At 41.2% G+C, this 20,252-nt stretch overlaps 2 protein-coding genes across 3 annotated transcripts in view; one reads left to right on the forward strand and one right to left on the reverse strand.

Moving 5' to 3' along the window:
* The window catches only part of SORT1 (sortilin 1), a 530,048-nt gene that overhangs the window by 167,121 nt on the left and 342,675 nt on the right, over positions 1 to 20,252 (reverse strand). The gene's annotated exons all lie outside the window — the stretch shown is intronic.
* LOC134608746 (probable transmembrane reductase CYB561D1) overlaps positions 1 to 20,252 on the forward strand; it is a 62,859-nt gene that overhangs the window by 40,910 nt on the left and 1,697 nt on the right. Inside the window, exons 2-3 of one of the 2 annotated variants that reach the window (XM_063451833.1) lie at positions 11,210 to 11,376; positions 19,983 to 20,020. In XM_063451833.1, the coding sequence (XP_063307903.1) occupies positions 11,210 to 11,376; positions 19,983 to 20,020 (205 nt within the window). The remainder of the gene's footprint in view (positions 1 to 11,209; positions 11,377 to 19,982; positions 20,021 to 20,252) is intronic. The other variant, XM_063451842.1, reaches the window with a different exon arrangement.

The raw sequence follows: 20,252 nt of genomic DNA on the forward strand, positions 1-20,252 counted from the left end.
ATCAAAGCCTTCTTCACATCTTCAAATGCCGTTTGCTGTTCTTGGGTCCATAGGAAGGGGTCGTGCTCTGTACCTTTGATAGCTGCGTACAGAGGTTTTGCCAGTATCGCATAGCTGGGAATCCATATCCTACAGAAGCCTGCTGCCCCCAAGAATTCTCGCACTTGTCTTCTATTCTTGGGTATTGGTATTTGGCAGACAGCCTCTTTTCTCTCTGGCCCCATAATTCTTTGACCTTCAGAGATATGGAACCCCAGATACTTGACAGTTGGCAAACACAACTGAGCCTTCTTTCTAGACACCTTGTATCCTGCCTTCCAGAGAATGTGTAGTAGATCGTGCGTTGCTTGCTGACAGATTTCTTTTGTAACTGCTGCTATCAACAAGTCATCTACATATTGTAACAATACACACTCTCCTGGGATGGACTCGAAATCCAATAGATCTTGACTTAGGGCTGAACCAAATAGGGTAGGTGAATTTTTAAACCCTTGGGGCAGTCTTGTCCAAGTCATTTGGCGTTTTGAGCCCGTTACAGCGTTCTCCCATTGGAAAGCAAAAATACATTGACTTTCTGCGGCAATTCGGAGGCAAAAGAAGGCATCTTTGAGGTCTAAAACTGTGAAGTAAGTAGCCCCGCCCGGAATTAAAGCAAGCAGGTTATATGGATTGGGTACAACTGGATGTATACTAACAACCGCATCATTGACTGCTCTTAAGTCCTGCACAGGTCGATACTCATCTGTGCCGGGCTTTTGAACAGGCAGCAATGGGGTGTTCCAGGGGGAAGTACAGAATTTTAGGATACCATACCGTATGAACTTATCCAGATAGGATTGGATGTTCTTCTTAGCCTTCTGCGGAATGTGATATTGTCTTAGGCTCACTGGATAAACCCCATGTTTCAGTTCAATTTTTATTGGTGGAATATTGCGGGCCAGTCCTGGTGGGTTGTTCTCTGCCCAAACTCCTGGTATGTTAAACAATGTCTCATCACTCCTAGGGTTTTGGCTAGTCAACACTGTATAAAGTCGCCACTCTTCTTCCTTTGGTACGGATAAAGTCATAATACCTGAAGGTCCATTAAACTTTAAAGATGTTGTTCCATCTGGTAGGAACGTAATCTGCGCTTGTAATTTGGATAGCATATCACGTCCCAGCAATTGGACTGGACATTCAGGCATATAAAGGAATTGGTGTTTTACTACGTGGCCTCCCAATGTACAGAGTCGACTTTTAAGAACCGGTCTTTCAGCACTTCTTCCAGTTGCTCCTATCACAGTAATAGTCCTTCCAGATGGAGGAGCAACTAGATTAGTCACCACTGAATGTTCAGCACCAGTGTCGATCATGAACGCACTCCTTTTCCCCCCTATTGATACATCGACCATAGGCTCCGCTCGACCAAGGGGGATGGAGCCCGGTCGGTATCAATAGTCCTCCATGACCGTGTCAGCCAATCCTACAAAGTCCCTACCTTCTCTATCGCGAGACCTTTGCGCTGCTGGAATATACCTGTCTTCCCTAACACTTCCTCTGTTCCCATTACTCCCTCTATAACCATTACTCCCTCCGGGACCTCCTCTACCTCTCGCTCTGCCTCTAAAGTTTCCGTAGCCTGCCCTGGGTTGGTCTCTCTCGTACTGCTCTCTTTGCGGACATTCGTTCCTCCAATGCCCTTCTTCCTTGCAATACGCACACTGATCCCTACTCAAAGGCTCCCTACTCCATCTATTATTGCCTCTATCTGGGCCCCGTTTATCTACGCCTGCGATCGCTACCGCTAGCATATCAGCCTTTTTACGCATCTTGCGCTCCTCCTCTTTCTTGCTTTCTGTTTCCCTATTCATATACACCTTATTAGCTACCTCCATTAGTTGGGTGATTGACATACCTGCAAACCCTTCTAACTTTTGTAGCTTGCGCTTAATATCTCCGTAAGCTTGGCTGACAAAGGCGGAGTTCACCATTCGGGAATTGTCTGCGTCTTCCGGATTAAAGGGGGTGTACAAGCGGTACGCCTCCAATAATCGGTCATAAAAGACACTGGGCGCTTCATCGCTTTTCTGGATCACCTCAACTGTCTTCGACATGTTAATGGCTTTCTTTCCTCCGGCTTTCATGCCAGCAATTATAGCGTCTCTATAGGCTCTGAGTTGAACCATATCAGCACCATTTACGTTCCAATCGGGATCAGTGTTGGGATAATGTGTTGCGGCCCATGCTGCTGGATTAGCTTGGTTCAAAGCACGGGCTCTATCCTCTAATGCTTTAATGGCTGCTTGATTTATTCTTGTCCTTTCCTCATTGTTAAATAAAGTCATTAATAACTGCTGGCAATCAGCCCATGTCGGATTATGTGTCTGTACTATTGAGGTGAACAGATCAGTCATGGCTTGTGGTTTCTCAGTATACGAGGAATTATGGGTCTTCCAGTTTAAAAGGTCGGTAGTGGTGAAAGGGACATATACGAAGACAGGGTCAGCGTGTGCCATTTGACCTGCGGCATCGATATAAGCTGACCCGGGATTTAAGCGAAGAGGCATCTGATAGTGCTTTAATTGTTGGGCACCAGTCAACTGTCGGGTTTGGATGGGGCTACGTAGGGAAGCGTCAGTCATGGGTTCCGGTCGGGGAGAGATAGGGTATGGGGATGTGGGAGGTTGGTTTTGGGAAAAGGTAGTGAATAGAACACTTCGGGCCGAGCTAGATGAAGCTTGACCGGAAGTCTGAAGTGGCGCCAAATCAGGATATTCGTTTCTAATGGGGGTGGGTTCTGGTTCCGGAAGGGGAGATTTAGTACGAGGGGGGGTGGATCCTGTACTGGAGGAGGAAGCGGAAGTGGATGGGGGTAGTGAGGGAAGGGTTACAGGACTTCCTGTATTTGCGTCACTTCCTCTTACCGGAAAGTAAGGGGGCGGCAAAGGGATCTCGGACTCAGGGGGCGTGTCCAAAATGGGCCTAACACCAGCCCTAGTGGACGAACAAGTCCTAGCTACCATGAGGCGACACTGTTCCTCGTGGCATGTCCGGAGCCATTTTGGCGAGTCATTTACGGCCTGTCTCCAACAATCAATATAAGGAAACTGGCCGTAAAGTTCAGGCCTACCTGATACAGCCACGTGTAAGCGCTGTACCAGAGTTGGATCCAAACTGCCACGTGGCGGCCATGCCGCAACCAAAGTAGGCCACTCCCTAGTGCACAAAGTGACCAAACGTACAGGAGACATCTTTACCCCAAAATCACAAACTTTGAATCCCTTTTTAAAATTCTTAACCATACATCCTAAGGGATCCGGAATCGTTGACTGCGACGCACCCATATTTAACAGTGGAACGTCGTTGACAACGATTACTATACACGCGTACTATTCAACAGTCACACCCGTTTCCTCTGGCAACAGCACCACGTGGTACGGTTACCAAGTGAAACGTACACAATAACAATAAACACTCAGGGAATTCCCGTACACACACAGCTGCTACACCAGTCACTATATAATCAATATTATGCCCTTTGGCGTAACTACACAGTCACCCACGCTATAATTCTCTATATACGAATTACCCGTCTATAACACACCCCAGTAACATCGTCTTTTACAAATAGCGGTTACAGTACGGTTAGCATAGGTCAAAGCACAAGTTAAGGTCACAATACAATTATTAGTGGTTATGGTGTTAAAACATGCAATGGACGACAATGATTAGTACTTATTATATAATGTCAGTAAATATACAGGGTTATGGTACCGTGCACTATAATACAGCAACACACTATTAACACTCTCGCTAGACGGCTGAGCTCGCGCTATCTAACAAGATATACACTTTACTAAAACAATCGTTAACACATTTACAATTCCCAACTAAACTATTGGCCAGTACCTTGAATGGACTACCTAAAACTATATACACCCGTTTTGGTTAGCCACACTGCCCAATCACCACATATACATAGCGAGCTAGAGAACCAAATTTACACAGGCGCCTCTTAGTCGCACTATACAACGAGCTAGAGATCCGAATTTACACAGGCGCCTCTTAGTCGTACTATCAAAAGTCTAGTGGGTTCCAAATTTACACGCCTTCCCACTTAGCCCAGATAGGATGAGAACTAGCGAACCGAATTTACACAGGCGCCGCTTAGTCTCCCGGTCCCTCCGACCTAGCGAACGTAATATACACCCTAGAACGCTAGTCTAGACAAGACACCGGTGTCCGGCTAGGGCTATCTTACACCAGGACCCCGCCTGACTAACCAAATCAAACGGTCTGACTAAAGAGCGTTCGATCGAGCGGTGCGCCTTCGCTCCTTCCCTCCGACAGAGGGGGCAGATACAGATTCAAAAACCCCTTTGGGCCTACCGCACAATCGGTATACCCCTAGCGGGTCCTGCCGTCTAAAACAGCAGTTATCTTACCTCCTCGTTCCTGAACCTGAGTTCACACTCATCGACGGGGACACCCCAGCACTTCTCACGTAGAGGCCGATGATCTCCTGGACAACAGACCAGTGGCGCCGAGACGAAGGGAGGTCCACGCAGAAGTTCAGGGGTGCAGCCGTAGAGAACGTGGGCAAAGATAGACCGTCTCACGCCTCTGCCTCTCAGCTACCGTTGAACGATGAGCTTCCCGGCCAATGCACCAAATGATACCGGAGAAACTGACGGAAGCCAAGCACAGAGAGATGGACACAGGTTTCTTCAGGAAGGAAGAGATTCTTTATTGGATCACCGATCGGGACTCAGAGGGACTAGCGTCACCAAAATACAGCAAAGTCTGAGTACTGAATACATAGAGTACATTCCTTATATAGCACTGTAGCTCCTCCCACAATTAACTACACCCACACATACCCTTAACCTATTTAATGAATAGAGTCTAAACTCATCCATCCGGTCTAACCACGTGGCTCATCTGATACAAAGGAGAGGGACGCGTAATTCCAGTTCTTACATTCCTGCACCTGGTCAGTACAGTGATGACAGTATCTTAGCTACGTGTTATTAACTAACTGATACTACAAACACATATACATACATATGCCTTGTGGCAATCTTAGCCTGCTAAACTTGTATTTTACTGGAATTACATCACAAGCCACATTGGTTTTAATTTGTTTCTTCATAGTGCATAGTGCGCAGATATGGAAGTAGGAGAAAAAAACTGAAAACTATCACTCAAACATGAAATAAATCACTCATAGGGCTTCAAATAAACAAAAGGGCGGATTTATTGTAAGCAGACATGCATTTGCATGTAATCAATGTTTCAGTCCATTTTCTTGATATATTTAGGAAAGTTTGGTCATTTGGACTGAAATTGTAAATGTACGCTATTGCACAGCAGTAAAAAACATTATCTTGTTTTTTTTATTAAGTAATAAGAGTGTACTCTTTGGCTTACAACTGGATACATTTCAGTCAATGCCAATTCAATTCCCATAGGAAAGCGTTGGGGGGCTATTGCGCATGTGTCTCACTAGCCCACCCTCCCAGCCCTCCGTTCTTATGCCCCCTCACAGCCCTTCACAAGTCCCTATGCCCCCTCCCAGCCCTGTATGTGTCTAATTAGCCCTCCCATGTCTCTCAGTAGCACCCCCAGGTGTCCCATTAGCCCTCCCTCCCAGCCCTCTGTGTTCCATTAGCCCCCTCCCAGCCCTCAATGTGTCTCAATAGGCCCCCTCCCAGCCCCCTGTATCCCAATAGGCCCCCTCCTAGCCCCCATGTGTCCCACTAGCCATTTCTCCTAGCCCCCATGTGTCCCATTAGCCCCCTCCCCTGGTATGCCGGCCTATCGGGAAATTTCCCGGTATCCCGGTGGGCCAGTCCGGCCCTGCCTGAAGTTTGTACAATTCATAACCCGCTAGAAGGAATTCAATCAAGAAGAGATACTTATTTACTAAAATGGGAATATCAAAGTGAATTTCAAATGTAATACCATAGTAGCCTAACTGAAAGCATAGCTGAATTAGAAAATATTTTCATTTTGACCTTAAACTTGAAAATTCAATCTGAATTCTCACTTTAGTGAATAATCCTGAAAATGAAAGGCATTGTTTTGTTGTTTGATTTCCATCCTGCAGCATTTCTATTCTGCAGAACAGCATTTTCCATGTGGTGACCATTATCACTATTCAGGAAAACATGGCTAATCTAGCAGGCCTGGGTGGAATGTTTGAGCATTGAGCACAGATGAGGAGGGTTAATGGACCAGAAAAGATGAATGGTACATACGTGTTGGTTAATGTCATGGGAAATGTATTTAAAAAAACATCACTAACCACCAGTGATCTCTAGATGCTTATGCAAAATGTATATTCGTGGATGCTTCCTAGTGACCTGGGGAATCAAGCTGACCTATTTAAAGGCACATTATTATTGGAAATAAAAGGAATAGGGTATAGGAAAATGCATTCCTGCTGTGTTAGCTTCAGGGTAAATCAAAATTGTACACATCCCACATGGCTCTATGCGGGTATTCTGCCATGGCTCATAACATTGTATTGCAGCATCCAAGAGACAGAATGACACAATGCAAAATGCGTTCTGCACTCAAGGTCACCTTCAGATGAATTCCGGGACAAGTGCAGCTAGAATAAATTTAGTCAGGCTTTAGTATAATGTGCTTGGAAAATGCCTTCAGATCTTGAGTGCAGATTTTATTTTAAATGTCTAAAATGACATTAAAAAAGGAGCATACTTCAAAGCTACTCAGAAGAAAATGATGTATGTGGCTGACTGATATTTTGACGATTATATGCAGTATAAAATTCTATAGCCAGTAAGATGAGGTCTCAAATCTTGTGTGTTTATCAAGGTTGTTGATTACCAGGGACTTGCAAGATTGTGACATTTTACGCCAAACAGCTGAGTTTAACCCCTTAAGGACCAAACTTCTGGAATAAAAGGGAATCATGACATGTCACACATATCATGTGTCCTTAAGGGGTTAAAAAATAGATGAAGTAGAGGATATTTCAATTTCAGCTATTTTGTGACTTAACCTCGGCTTCTCTGATCAAATTGTAACAATTCATGGTTTAGTGAATAAACATTTCAGCGTTTATTCACTTTATACCTAAAACCAGTTTCCTAAATTTAGGCAAACATTTAGGGATTTATTCACTAAACAGCGAATTGTGGTGAATTAAAATAACCAGCCTCTGACAAAAAGCAGAGTTGTAGGATATTGTCAATTGACTCCTTTCACCTGAATTTGGCAATGCGTGCTTTAAAACCTCTTTCTAATAAATGAAATGGTGACCGCAAAGCTGAACTTTAACTTGAGAAAAATTCTCAAACTCGAACCTTGTTTTCAGTATGGCTATTTTAGCTTTAACCCCTTAAGGACCAAACTTCTGGAATAAAAGGGAATCATGACATGTCACACACGTCATGTGTCCTTAAGGGGTTAAAGGAACACACCAGACACCATATCCACTTGATCTCAGTGAAGTGGTTATGGCGTCTGGAGTCCACAGGTCATGTTTTACAATCTTTTATTATACAGAATTGCTGTCCCATGCACCCATTGGCTCCCACTGGTTTTATGCTCTTCTTATCTCTTATCTTATCACTGGCCACCCCTCGCAAACATACGTACATTTTTAACCTTTACTCATGATGGGCATCAGCTGGCTCTTTCAACCTGTCTCAGTTGCTTCTCAAACTAATGTTTCTGCATTACCAATCCATCAAAAGAGAGACAGAAGCCATGCACCCATGGACCTTACTTCCGTGTTAAAACCGCATACTACAGGCATCATAACAACTTCATTGAGCTATAGTGGTTATGGTGGCCAGTGTGTTCCTTTAAATTTGAAATTTACTTAGAATTTAAACATATCATAGTTTAGTGAATAATCCTGTATCCATATATATGTGATTGTTTATGGAATAATTATGTAGCCAACCGATATTTATTTTTGGAAAATATATTTTTATAAACCCGTCTGGTTGAAAGGAACATTTGTTTTTTTTTTCTCTATTTGAATATAGCTTGCTAAGCAAGGACTGATACATGCTTTGAATATCAGCTGATGGATAAAGAAATATGTTCGTGTTTAGTGGGATATGATATTTGCCTGTCATTTAATCATTCTTAGGTGTTACCATAAGGTGTATTTTATAAAGGCTGAAACTGTAGCAGAAAATTGGGCTTCCAAAATTTGGGTTAATTCGATTTGATTGAAATACTTTCTTGGCATTATATATATATCCAAATGTTAAGCAAATTGTGTGAATAAGAGTTTATCTCAAGTGTGTGTGTGTGTGTGTGTATATATATATATATATATATATATATTTTTTTTTTTTTTTTTTTTTTTTTTAAGTAACCTTAGAATGACTTAATAAAGTTGCAACCTTTAAATACTACACAGCCCACTGAGCTATCATACTCTCTTTCATAGTTTGATATTTATGAGTAAAAAACAAAAAGTTAGCATTTAGTAATTATAAAAAAACCCAGAGTGAGGAAGACAGAATGATCTACAAGATTAGGCAAAAAGAGGCTAAACAAGTTATACGAGCTTCCAAATCACACACAGAAGAGAAAATAGCACAGTCAGTAAAAAAGGGGGACAAAACTTTTTTTTAGATACATAAATGATAAAAGAAAAGTAAAACAAGGATTAGTTAAATTAAAAACAAAAGAAGGAAGGTATGTAGAAGAGGATAAAGGTCTAGCTGACTGCCTCAATGAATATTTTTGTTCGGTATTTACAGATGAAAATGAAGGAAAGGGACCTCAGTTAAGAAAAAGGATAAATGAGTCATTTATGACACGTGAGTTTACAGAGGAAGAGGTTCTATTTCAACTGTTAAAAGTAAAGACAAATAAGTCAATGGGACCTGATGGGATACACCCAAAGCTATTAAAAGAGCTTAGTGGTGTACTAGCAAAACCATTAACAGATTTATTCAACCAATCATTGTTAACAGGAGTAGTCCCAGAAGATTGGAAGTTAGCGAATGTTGTGCCCATTCACAAGAAAGGTAATAGGGAGGAGTCGGGCAACTATAGGCCAGTAAGCCTTACCTCAGTAGTGGGGAAAGTGATGGAAACCATGTTAAAGGATAGGATTGTTGAACATCTAAAAACACATGGATTTCAAGATCAGAGACAACATGGGTTTACTTCAGGGAGATCATGCCAAACTAATCTTATTTTTTTTTTTGATTGGGTAACTAAAATTATAAATCAGGGTGGTGCAGTAGACATTGCTTACCTAGATTTCAGTAAGGCTTTTGACACTGTTGCACATAGAAGGCTTATCAATAAACTGCAATCTTTAAGTTTGGATTCCAATATTGTTGAATGGGTAAGGCAGTGGCTGAGTGACAGGCAACAGAGGGTTGTAGTCAATGGAGTATATTCGAAGCTTGGGCTTGTCACCAGTGGGGTACCTCAGGGATCTGTACTTGGACCCATTCTCTTTAATATTTTTATTAGTGATATTGCAGATGGTCTTGATGGTAAGGTATGTCTTTTTGCTGATGATACTAAGATATGTAACAGGGTTGATGTTCCAGGAGGGATAATCCAAATGGTAAACTAGAAAAATGGTCAGAGTTGTGGCAACTGACATTTAATGTGGATAAGTGCAAGATAATGCATCTTGGACGTAAAAACCCAAGTGCAGAGTACAGAATATTTGATAGAGTCCTAACCTCAACATCTGAGGAAAGAGATTTAGGGGTGATTATTTCTGATGACTTAAGGGTAGGCAGACAATGTAATAGAGCAGCAGGAAATGCTTGGTTGTATAGGGAGAGGTATTAGTAGAAAGAGGGAAGTGCTCATGCCATTGTACAGAACACTGGTGAGACCTCACTTGGAGTATTGTACTCAGTACTGGAGACCGTATCTTCAGAAGGATATTGATACCGTAGAGAGAGTTCAGAGAAGGGCTACTAAACTGGTTCATGGATTGCAGGATAAAACTTACCAGGAAAGGTTAAAGGATCTTAACATGTATAGCTTGGAGGAAAGACGAGACAGGGGGGGATATGATAGAAACATTTAAATACATAAAGGTAATCAACTCAGTTAAGGAGGAGACTATATTTAAAAGAAGAAAAACTACCACAACTAGAGGACATAGTCTTAAATTAGAGGGACAAAGGTTTAAAAAGAATATCAGGAAGTATTACTTTACTGAGAGGGTAGTGAATGCATGGAATAGCCTTCCAGCTGAAGTGGTAGAGGTTAACACAGTGAAGGAATTTAAGCATGCGTGGGATAGGCATAAGGCTATCCTAACTATAAGATAAGGCCAGGGACTAATGAAAGTATTTAGAAAATTGAGCAGACTAGATGGGCCGAATGGTTCTTATCTGCCGTCACATTCTATGTTTCTATGTTACCCAGATTCATAGTGGGATATTTATGAGTGTTTTATGTATTAACAGGTAAAGTTTTGTGATTTAAGAACTGAATTGTAACATTTAAACCAAAAAATTGCAAAGAAGAGTTTTAAATAGCTTCTGTTTTGTTGCAAATGTTCCCATTTACCATAATTTAGTTTGATGTATTTAGAACAGTACAGTGATGAGGTCTGTGCCGGCAGAGGCTCAGCCCAAGTACTGCTGATACTGCGAGTTAATGCTACATTACCAGGGTTAATTGGCAGAAGTACTTTATGATAAGGAGACCGTTGCAACTACAGCTAGAGCTGGTCATTTGGCATGATTTTAAATATAATTTGCGCTAAAACAAGTGATCTAGCCTAGCTCTGTTGCTTGGTATACTGCCAGCCCTCACTGATTTTAGGGTATGAACTTCTAGGGTAACTCTAAGTAGCATAACCCATATTTGCCATTGTAGTTGTTATGATGCAAGGAATCTGTGGGTGCCACCGTAGATTGTAAGAGATTGTTTTCAGAACATTTCACAGACTCCTGGTCCCTTATGCCCAGTGTCTCTGTTGTGTCTAATCTGATACAACTTCCACATTTGGCAAGTCACATCAGAGGGACCAGACTGTATGCACCAGGAGAGCCCGGGTGGTTTTCAAATTATTAACATAAACCCTGGGAATAGTGCCAACAGGCTCTTTATACCATTTCCAATATACTGAGCTTGAAGTGCCCTTTTAACATTAGAAGGTTCAGCACACTCCATATACATGTAATTGTTTATTTTATTTTATCAAACCGGCATTTGCTGTAAACCTTATAAATGCATATCATTTGTTTTGTAGGGTGATGCCTGAATTTCTAATGAAGCACTCCCGCCTGGGGGCTGAATCGCCACAAGTTGGAGAATTCTGGCTTTACGTTTGTCTGCGACGATTTAGCAGTTTCCTGGCACATGTTATGGCTATCGGGTTCACCATCTTTATGGTGATACTTTCCCGGCCTGGGACTAGTGAGTATCAACCATGACTGTGGACATGACTCAGTTAGAAATGAGTTAATTTTGTAATAATGACAAGTAGATTTTATTAAACCACCTAATTGCACTCATTGGTTAGTGATTGAAATGGGTGTGAATATCATGTAATGTCTTTTGGAACTCCATCAAAATTTCCATCAGTTAAAGCTGGCCTGCTGCTAGTCACATACATACTAGGTCAAATCCATGTCATGACATATTAAAAGACATACTTTTTACGCTGTCGTTATTCTATCCATGATTCTCTTACTGTCAATTTCATGCCTATCGAATATTGTGTACTGTGCATTCCCAATAAAAATTGTCTTGGGGGGGAAAAATATATATACTTTCCTAAAGATCCCTTCTACCTCCTCCAAGATCTCGCCACTGGATTGGAGGTAAGTTAATCCTTATGTCTGGAGGGAAGGGTGCTGTAATAATTTCCATTTCTTCTGTGTCTTTTTCCAGTCGATTGGAATAATTATTTTATGTATATTTCTTGGGTTAAAGGCTCGCACAATTAATATACGTCTATATTAATTAAAAGTACTAATACGCAATCTGACTTACGGTTTATTTTTATTTGCTGATACATAATAAAACAACAAGGGATGTTAAATGATCATGGATGTTCAACAGCAGATGGTAATTGCTGGACTCCTGAAGGGAGAGTTACATCGTTACATAGCTATACAGGAAGGATAGCCGAGAGAGAGAGACCTTGTGTCCCTTTGTTCAGTTACTATATAGATGTGCCCATACTGACGTCAGAGTATAAATCTAGCCATATAAGGACAAGACCCCCAATCCACATTCCAGAATTCTCATATAAGAAAACCTTGTGACTTATTGATACCATCTGTTACTTATGTCAATCCAGACATCCATAAAACATCAATAGAAACATTGAATATGCAATATTCTACAGGTGCCCAGTGGCAATACAACAAAAAAGGCAATACAACACTGCAGCATTTATATATAACTCTGGAGTGTTTAATTATGTGTTATTGAGATAAGAGAGAAAAAGAACAATAAAATAGTACAATGACAATGTCAAGGGACATTGGTAAAAGGGACACTCCACTGCCCAAATTTAAAAATCGCTGTTTAGTAGATATACCCCTCAACAAAAACATTAATTCATTTAATTCAGCATTTTCTCACTGGGGGTATATATAAAAAAAGAGCTTGCGAAAGTCTGCAGATCTCTTGTCTTAAGTGTTTGCATGCCATTCCTTACTAACCCCTCCCAGACTTTCTGTGGCTTTCCAACCACAGATTTCCCAATGCAGCTCAATGAGAGGTATTTGCAAGGCGGCTTCTATAAGCAGTTGCCTGCCAGGAAATAACCCTGTTACAGGTGAGGCTGTAACAGGGTTAATTTAAAAGAATGTGAATTTCTATTGAAATGTGCACCTTTTGTAAAATGAAAAAAGAGGAGCCAGCTAAAGTGCTTTATGCGCCTGGAGTGTACCTTTAAATTCAGAATTCTTTAATAAAAGCAAAAGCTTCATCGTTGTATAAATAACAGATAATCTGTTTAATTTAGGGAGAGTAGGTGATCTGTAACGGTTTTCTGTAATCTGTATTCAGACGTATCTGAGACATTCATGGACAAGTAGTGCACAAGTAGAAGCAAGGATGAAAAAAGGATAAAAGGTGAGTTAAAGAGGGATAGAGAAGGACAAATTAAATTTCTCTCTGAGATAAGAGAGGTAAATGTGTGTGTGGGAGAGGGGAGGGAGATGCCTGGTGAGTGGAACATTGTGAAGTAGTAGAAAGGAATGGGATGGTGTTCAGAACCCAGTCCTCAAGTACCCCCTAACAGTCCAGGATTTAGGGATTACCTAAAGTTGGGAACCCATACCCTAGAGGGAAAACCCATCTGTCAGTGATAATAGGAGTGGATGGGTACTGATTGCACTCTATACCCAAAGATCTTTCCATTTCCCATTAGTGACATGTGGTATATGCTGACATTGTGTAGTCTGGGAACTCAGGGGCGGACAAGAATTAGTGCCTCTAGTTGACGGATATTGCCTACTGCTTCCACCCAGACCGTCAATGAAGGCTGCATAACCTTTTTCTATGAAATTATTTGTTTGGATGCATTGACTAACCATAGAATTACAGAGATTTTGTGGGCTAGGAGGTGCAGCTGTATCAGAAAGAGATCTGTCATCCAATAAACAATGTTTCATTCCGTAAAGCTCAGTTCAAAATGGACAGAGTATGGAAAGCAGGTCGCCAACCCCCTATAAACATCTCCAGCATTTATGTCTGAAAGGAATCTGTATATGTAATGTGGGGTGTTTGAAAACAGTGAGTTACAGACTAAATTATATTTCCCTGAGTTGTACAGAAGAGATCATTTATGAGTTAGAACTGTGTTACCCAATTTTTTTTTTTTATAAATATGTGGTCTGAATGTAATTCTCCATGAATTAGATCCTATCAATTTCTTATATTATTTGTATCTTTTAAAAAAATCAAAATAAAGATTTATGACAGAGTTCATTTAAATGTTGACATGCAATGCATGTAGTTTTAACATCATTTTACAAGGTATACATAAACAGGAGATGGGTAAATGGCTTTATTTAAGTTACAACTTGTACTAGCTGTAGTATCACTCAAATAAACAAGGAAACACATTTTGCTTGCTGGCCTCTGATGATCTTCCATTTCAATAACTAAACAAATACAGCTGTCATTCACAAATTAGTGTTTCCTTTTTTAGATACAGCATGCTGACATTACTCTTGACAGTTTTTACACTCTTTCGTGAACATCTTAAAGCGGCACTGTCATACGGAACTTACCTTTCCCCAATAGATTCCTCTTCTCTCACTCTGTCAGGATCTGATCTTCATTTCTTCCTGTCTGCTCTAGTTTTCTTTAAAACATGAGACAAAATAAGGACTATTTTGTCATATGGAGGTGTCCTACGCTTGACCATCTCTGACCAGCGGAGGAGCAAAGTGTGCTCTGTTTCAAATACATTTTCCCACAATTTTTACCTTTCCTCCATGATCTCGCTATGCTTCTTGTCAGTATTCCCAAACGTCCTGTCATTTAGACAGAACGCCGGTGAAACTACCGAATTTTGTCCTAACAGAATGAGAAAAGTTTGTTCATTCCTGTTAGGACACAATTCAGGCTATTAAACTAAAGGGGGGACCTAGCGTCCTCCTCCGGTCCCCACCCATGAGCGGCGAGTGGGGGCCCTAAATGAAAATGGGGAGGGGGACCTATTGTCCCCCCCACCGGCCCCCTCCCATGAGCGGCGGGTGGGGGCCCTAAATGAAAATGGGGGGAGGGACCTATTGTCTGAGGGCGGGGGGAAAGGACAATAGGATAGGTCCCCCCCATTTTCATTTAGGGCCCCCACACGCCACTCATGGGTATAGAGTGAGGGAGGACATGGGGTGGCTTAGGAAATGGCGGGGGGCATTGCTCCCTGACGCTTTTATTTTTACATATTACAAGGAGGGAGCTGTGCGCCGGTAGCTCCCTCCTTGTAATAAACCGAACTTACGAAGAGGTCTTCGTTCATTCGTTTGAAATTTCTATTCATTTTTTAGTCTTTCTGATGAATTCATGAATTGATGAAATTCCCGTTCGCATGCCCACATTTTTAACTGGGCATGCGCAGGAATTTCATAGCGCTATCTAGTGTGGGCAGATGACGACTTCATATATCCACACAAAGATGGCGGTGCCGAGAACCTGGGTCCGGGCAGAAAATAAAGATTAAAAAATAAGTAATATGAGGGGCATAGGGGCATTTGGGGATGACTAGGGGGACAATTAGATGTAGTGGAGTCGGGAGGGGGGTTAAAAAAACATGGGATTCGGCAATGACCGTGCCACTTTAAAGGGTCAGTCTAAGCACCAAAACTGTTTCACATTCTTAAGTTGTATTGGTGCATTGTCCTTGTCCCCTCCAGCCTTACCTCTTAAAGGGCATCTGTCATTTGTCTTGAAATAACACTGTTGAATAAAGATTAAAAATTACAATTATTTATATAGCGCTAACGTATTCCACAGGATCTTACAATAGATCGGGGTAGGAAACCTTTGGCACTCCAGATGCTGTGGACCACATCTCCCACAATGCTCTAACAGCCATAATGCTGGCAAAGTATCATGGGAGGTGCAGTCCAAAACATCTGCAGTGCCGAAGGTTGCCTATCCCTGCAATAGGTAAATTAAATAAATACTAAACAAAATAGAACATGATTTACATACCGGAGCAGAAGGTTAAGAGGGCTCTGCCAAAACGAGTTTACATTCTAAAAGGATGAAGGAGATATACATAAAGATAATTAAGTGATCAGTGTGTACCTGAGTGATGGCTGGGGGCTGTTAGGTGGGAAAAAGCAGAGTAAGGAAATAGGGGATGAGGAGTTAATGTGTTTTTATGGATTTTTGAAGGTCTGCAGAGAAAAGGAGAGTTTAATGTACCGAGCTTTATGACTTATTACTCACGTTAACCTTTTTTTCACGTAATGCTGTGTTCTCTTGAAAATGTATATTAAACGTTTAGCAAATTGCATCACTTTCCTTTTTAGTTCAGTCAAAGCCAGGGGACCCATTGCAAATGCACAGACAGAAATTAAACATTGTTTAATTTCTGATTTCTTTGTATACTTTTATGTAGTCTCCCGGGTTCAAGACAGAACTTATAACTTGGAGCCAAAATGGACGTGCCTAGTTCCACAATAAGTGTGGATTTCTACATTTAATTTTATTTTTCACAGCTCACAAGTACATATTTGTTAAATACTGGAGATAGAAGGGGAGAAGTGATATTTCCCCTTTAAAACATTCTGCAAAAAAAGCCTTTTTTTCTGTATGTAGGGTCATCCCGAAAGGCAGTCAGACATTTCTTCAGTTTTATCTATATTTTATGTTCACGTGGCACAGATAAGGATATCTCTCCCCTCAGCAGATTTCCGCACATGGCGCACTTCACAAAACAATGAACTGAGCTGTGTGTAAACTGTTGGTGGCAGCTGTTGTGATATGGCTGCTTTTTGCTTATAGAGCAGTGTTCTATTTCCTGTGTGATGAGTGGAAGCAAGATCTATGATAAGCTACTTAGTCTATTACTCGTAGCTGGACAGGGGTTTGTGGATACGAATTCAAACAAACCAACTGTAGTCAATTTGTTTGTTTACCAAACATTTTACCGACCGTTCGACCACCCAAGCCAGTTGTGTGCCGCCAATTGACTTATTTGACTCTGTGCCAAACTGCATCCCAACGTTCTAAGTGGTTCACTGGGTGGCAATCGATTCGTATGCACGAACACGTGGCGGCGCCATCTTGTTTTGTCGAACGCGTCCAGCGGGATTTGGTCGTCGAGTGTCTGGAACTATTTTCAGACATTTGATCTACCAAACACTGCTGAGACTTCCAGGACCACTTAGATTCATGATAATCCATCCGAAGATGGCGGCATTCGGTAGAAATTCTATACGAATGAAGCGGCACACGACCATCAAACGCACAAATGATGTGAACTGTTGTTCGACATTTTATAATGCACGAAAGAGACCGACCGCACCAGCTGAATTCATGGTACTATTCTGGGCAGGAGCCTCGTGTGCGGCTGGGCAGAAATGGGACTTCCAGCTAACTCCCGAACCCCTGAACCGATTCACATGATTTTTTAATATGATGGACGATCAGAATATGGGGTTTGGATGTGATATTGGGGTATTTCTGAAAATGGGTAAAACATTTTAATTTTTTCGTTTAGAGATAATTGAGTTGATACTGTAATTAACTCAATTATCTCCCAAGCAGAGGGGAGGAATTTTGTGGAATGAATTGGTTATACACAGTTTTTTCCTGTGCCCAGCTAGGTCCACGTGGGTGGTAACCTTTTGGGAATAAGTGTATAAAAGGCCAGCCTGGTTCATTAAAGCTTCAGATCTGCTAAACCCTCAACACTTAGCCTTGTCTCCTGCTTGTAGGGAACCTGCTTCACTAGCTCTTGTAAGAGCTCTACTACACCTTCAACTACTGGTTCGGCTGAGAGGACATCTGGAGAATCTGCAGCACAGGTCCTCTCAAGGGAAGAGGACGTCTCCAACGGCATACACCCCTCTTAACTCAGGGTGGCCGTTACAAATACTATCACTACTTCTATTAAAGGAACACTCCAAACACCATAGTCACAACAGTGTTATTGTGACAATGACAGAAGTGCACTGGTGCCCACCAATGTAAGAATTGAAACCATTTTTTTTAAATGGTTTTACAACTTGCATGGAGTCCACCAGATGCTGGCCGCCTTCTACTGTGAGAGCCAGATGCTCCTGCATGGAGATTCAGTTAACTCTCCTGAGCAAAGCCCTGCCATGCAGGACCAGCTCATTGGTTGAGAATTGTACAACCAGGCAATCCCAGAGCAGAGCGCTTCCACCACTCAATGAAGAAGGGGGATGGCACTTGGCAGGACCCAGATAAGTGGTTCTTAGAAATTTGACCACCTACACTGGGGGACCCGGTCATGCCTGGCAACATTAACTACTATAGCACATTGTAGTGGTTATGATGTAGGAATGTTCCTTTAAAGGAACACGTTAACATAATCAACACTAATTGTTATGTAAAAAATCTCCATAAAATTAACCTGTCATACAGCACCAGGGGGTCTTTTCAACCAAGAGGATCCAAATGAGAGACTACAGGAATAGGTTGGTTGCACCAACAACATAACACAGCAATCATGCAAGCTTAAATATGTTTAATATCAATTAGTGACATACACATTTATAAAAACTCCTTGGGTACAACTCTCTTAAGTGCTGAGCACTCCAAGCAAAAACGAGGTCTTCACTGGCTTCAATGCTTCTATACAAGAAACATTGCAGGTAGATTGCAGCAATTGCCATCCATGCATCCCTGTGTCCCAATGCTTCACCATGAGGAGCACAGATGCTCACTGCTAGATTAAAGGCAAGTCATTTTTATTTTTTTGGAGAAACAACGGAGAGCCCTAAATAAAATAAAAATGGAACATACCAACATTTCAAGTGTTCCTTTAAGACAGAAGTTAGACCACACTTCTGCTGTGACAACCTTTTCTTCTCATCATAGGCTATGAGCAGCGGATTCAGGTTAGCCAAAGTTTATCTTGGACAGAAAATACAACTAATATATTATTCAATCCTCTGCTAAAGGGCCAAACTTTTGTTGCCAGAGAAAGCCCTGATTTTTTACCAAAAGATTCTGTGTGACAGAAAACCTTGGGAAAGCACCCAAAGGCTCATAGTACCTGTGCCCTTAAAAGTTCTAGAAGTTAGTGTTTATAGTTACAATTTTTAGCACTCCATATTTCATATATTGAAATCCATATTATTACTATTAGTGTATTCACTGACAGCAGATTAAAATAGCTGTAAATCAGATTCACAAGTATTTGCACAATAACAGCTTTTCTAATCAACTTGTCTTTTTTTTTGTTATTCTCCTAGTTTTGTTGTTCTCCTATTTCCTTTACATTTTAAAAGCACATTTAAAAAAAAAATAAAAAAAAAATGTAAATAAGTGTTCAGTAAAATGAGGTACCCTACACAGTAACACAAGTTTCCCCATGAACATATAGAAGGACAATGTTGACCCAAAAGGTTTTTGTTTTGAGGGTACCTAACATTTCTCCTATTTATATTGTTCTGGTGAACAATATGCACATCTTATGCTTTCAGCGTAGCTCAGTGGCACATTTTTATTTTAAGACAACCTGAGACACTTAGATCGAGGGTTTAATTTGTTAAATTCCAGGTCTTAGCAATGTTTTTGTGAAAATGTTTTACATAAAGGGACACCATAGGCACCTTACCCACTCCAGCTGATTGGAGTGGTTATGGTGCCTGGAGTCTGTGGGCGATGCATCAAAGTTAAGTAGTTACTCACTATTTAGCCGAGATCTTCAGTCTCCAGGAGCCTGGACCGGTGGACCCCTATGACAATATATCAGAAGCAGAGCTGTGTTTCCATCTTGTGCCATGCCAGGGGTACCAGGCTATGATAAATATATATATACAAGGGCTTGCAGACAATCACTCCCACACTGCTTGGTGTGGTGGGAGATGGAGCATATATTGTCATTGGGACACCATAACCAATTCAATTCACTGAAGGTTAATGGTGCCTACAGAGTTCATGTTTTTGTGCCCGCACAATGACCCTGCTGCTTTTGGCCAGCTTGAATCCCTGTTGATTTCACTGGTGATTCAAAATGTAATTTCTTGACAGTTGCCATATACTTAACATATAACTTAATATATCAAATTATCAGGAGGCAAGGGACATTTCCGACTTCTTATTGAGTCTGGAAGAGGTGCTGTAAAATTGACTTGGGTTAATATTTGAGCTGATAATTGTCTGACTATGATCCAGCTATAATTACCTTTGAAATTAACCTGGTACTATTCACGTATGCAGACTCAATGTGAGATGAACAAATTGTGAGGTACACAGCCCCTGTATTATGCACATATAAATAAAACCGGTATATGCATTGCCTCAGATATTTCTTAAGCAGAAACCCTGTATTTAATATTGTTTTTACTGTGCAGGTCTCTTCTCATGGCATCCTGTCTTCATGGCCACCGCAGTGAGTATTCAATCTAGTTTAATTAGAGAACATATGCTTACATTTTTTTCACTCTGATCTACCCTCTCTTTTGCACCCTTTACCTAATTTTTCACTCCTATCTCCAAATTCTAAACTCTTAATTGTCTTTCTGTCCTTACACTCTATTAATTTTCAAACCATCATTTCATTGTTTTTTTGTACCCCTACAGATTTGCATGTATTAATCTTTAGAAATCTCATTTCTGTTTAC

Source organism: Pelobates fuscus, chromosome 1, assembly GCF_036172605.1.
Source record: "Pelobates fuscus isolate aPelFus1 chromosome 1, aPelFus1.pri, whole genome shotgun sequence".
Classification (NCBI taxonomy): Eukaryota; Metazoa; Chordata; class Amphibia; order Anura; family Pelobatidae; genus Pelobates; species Pelobates fuscus.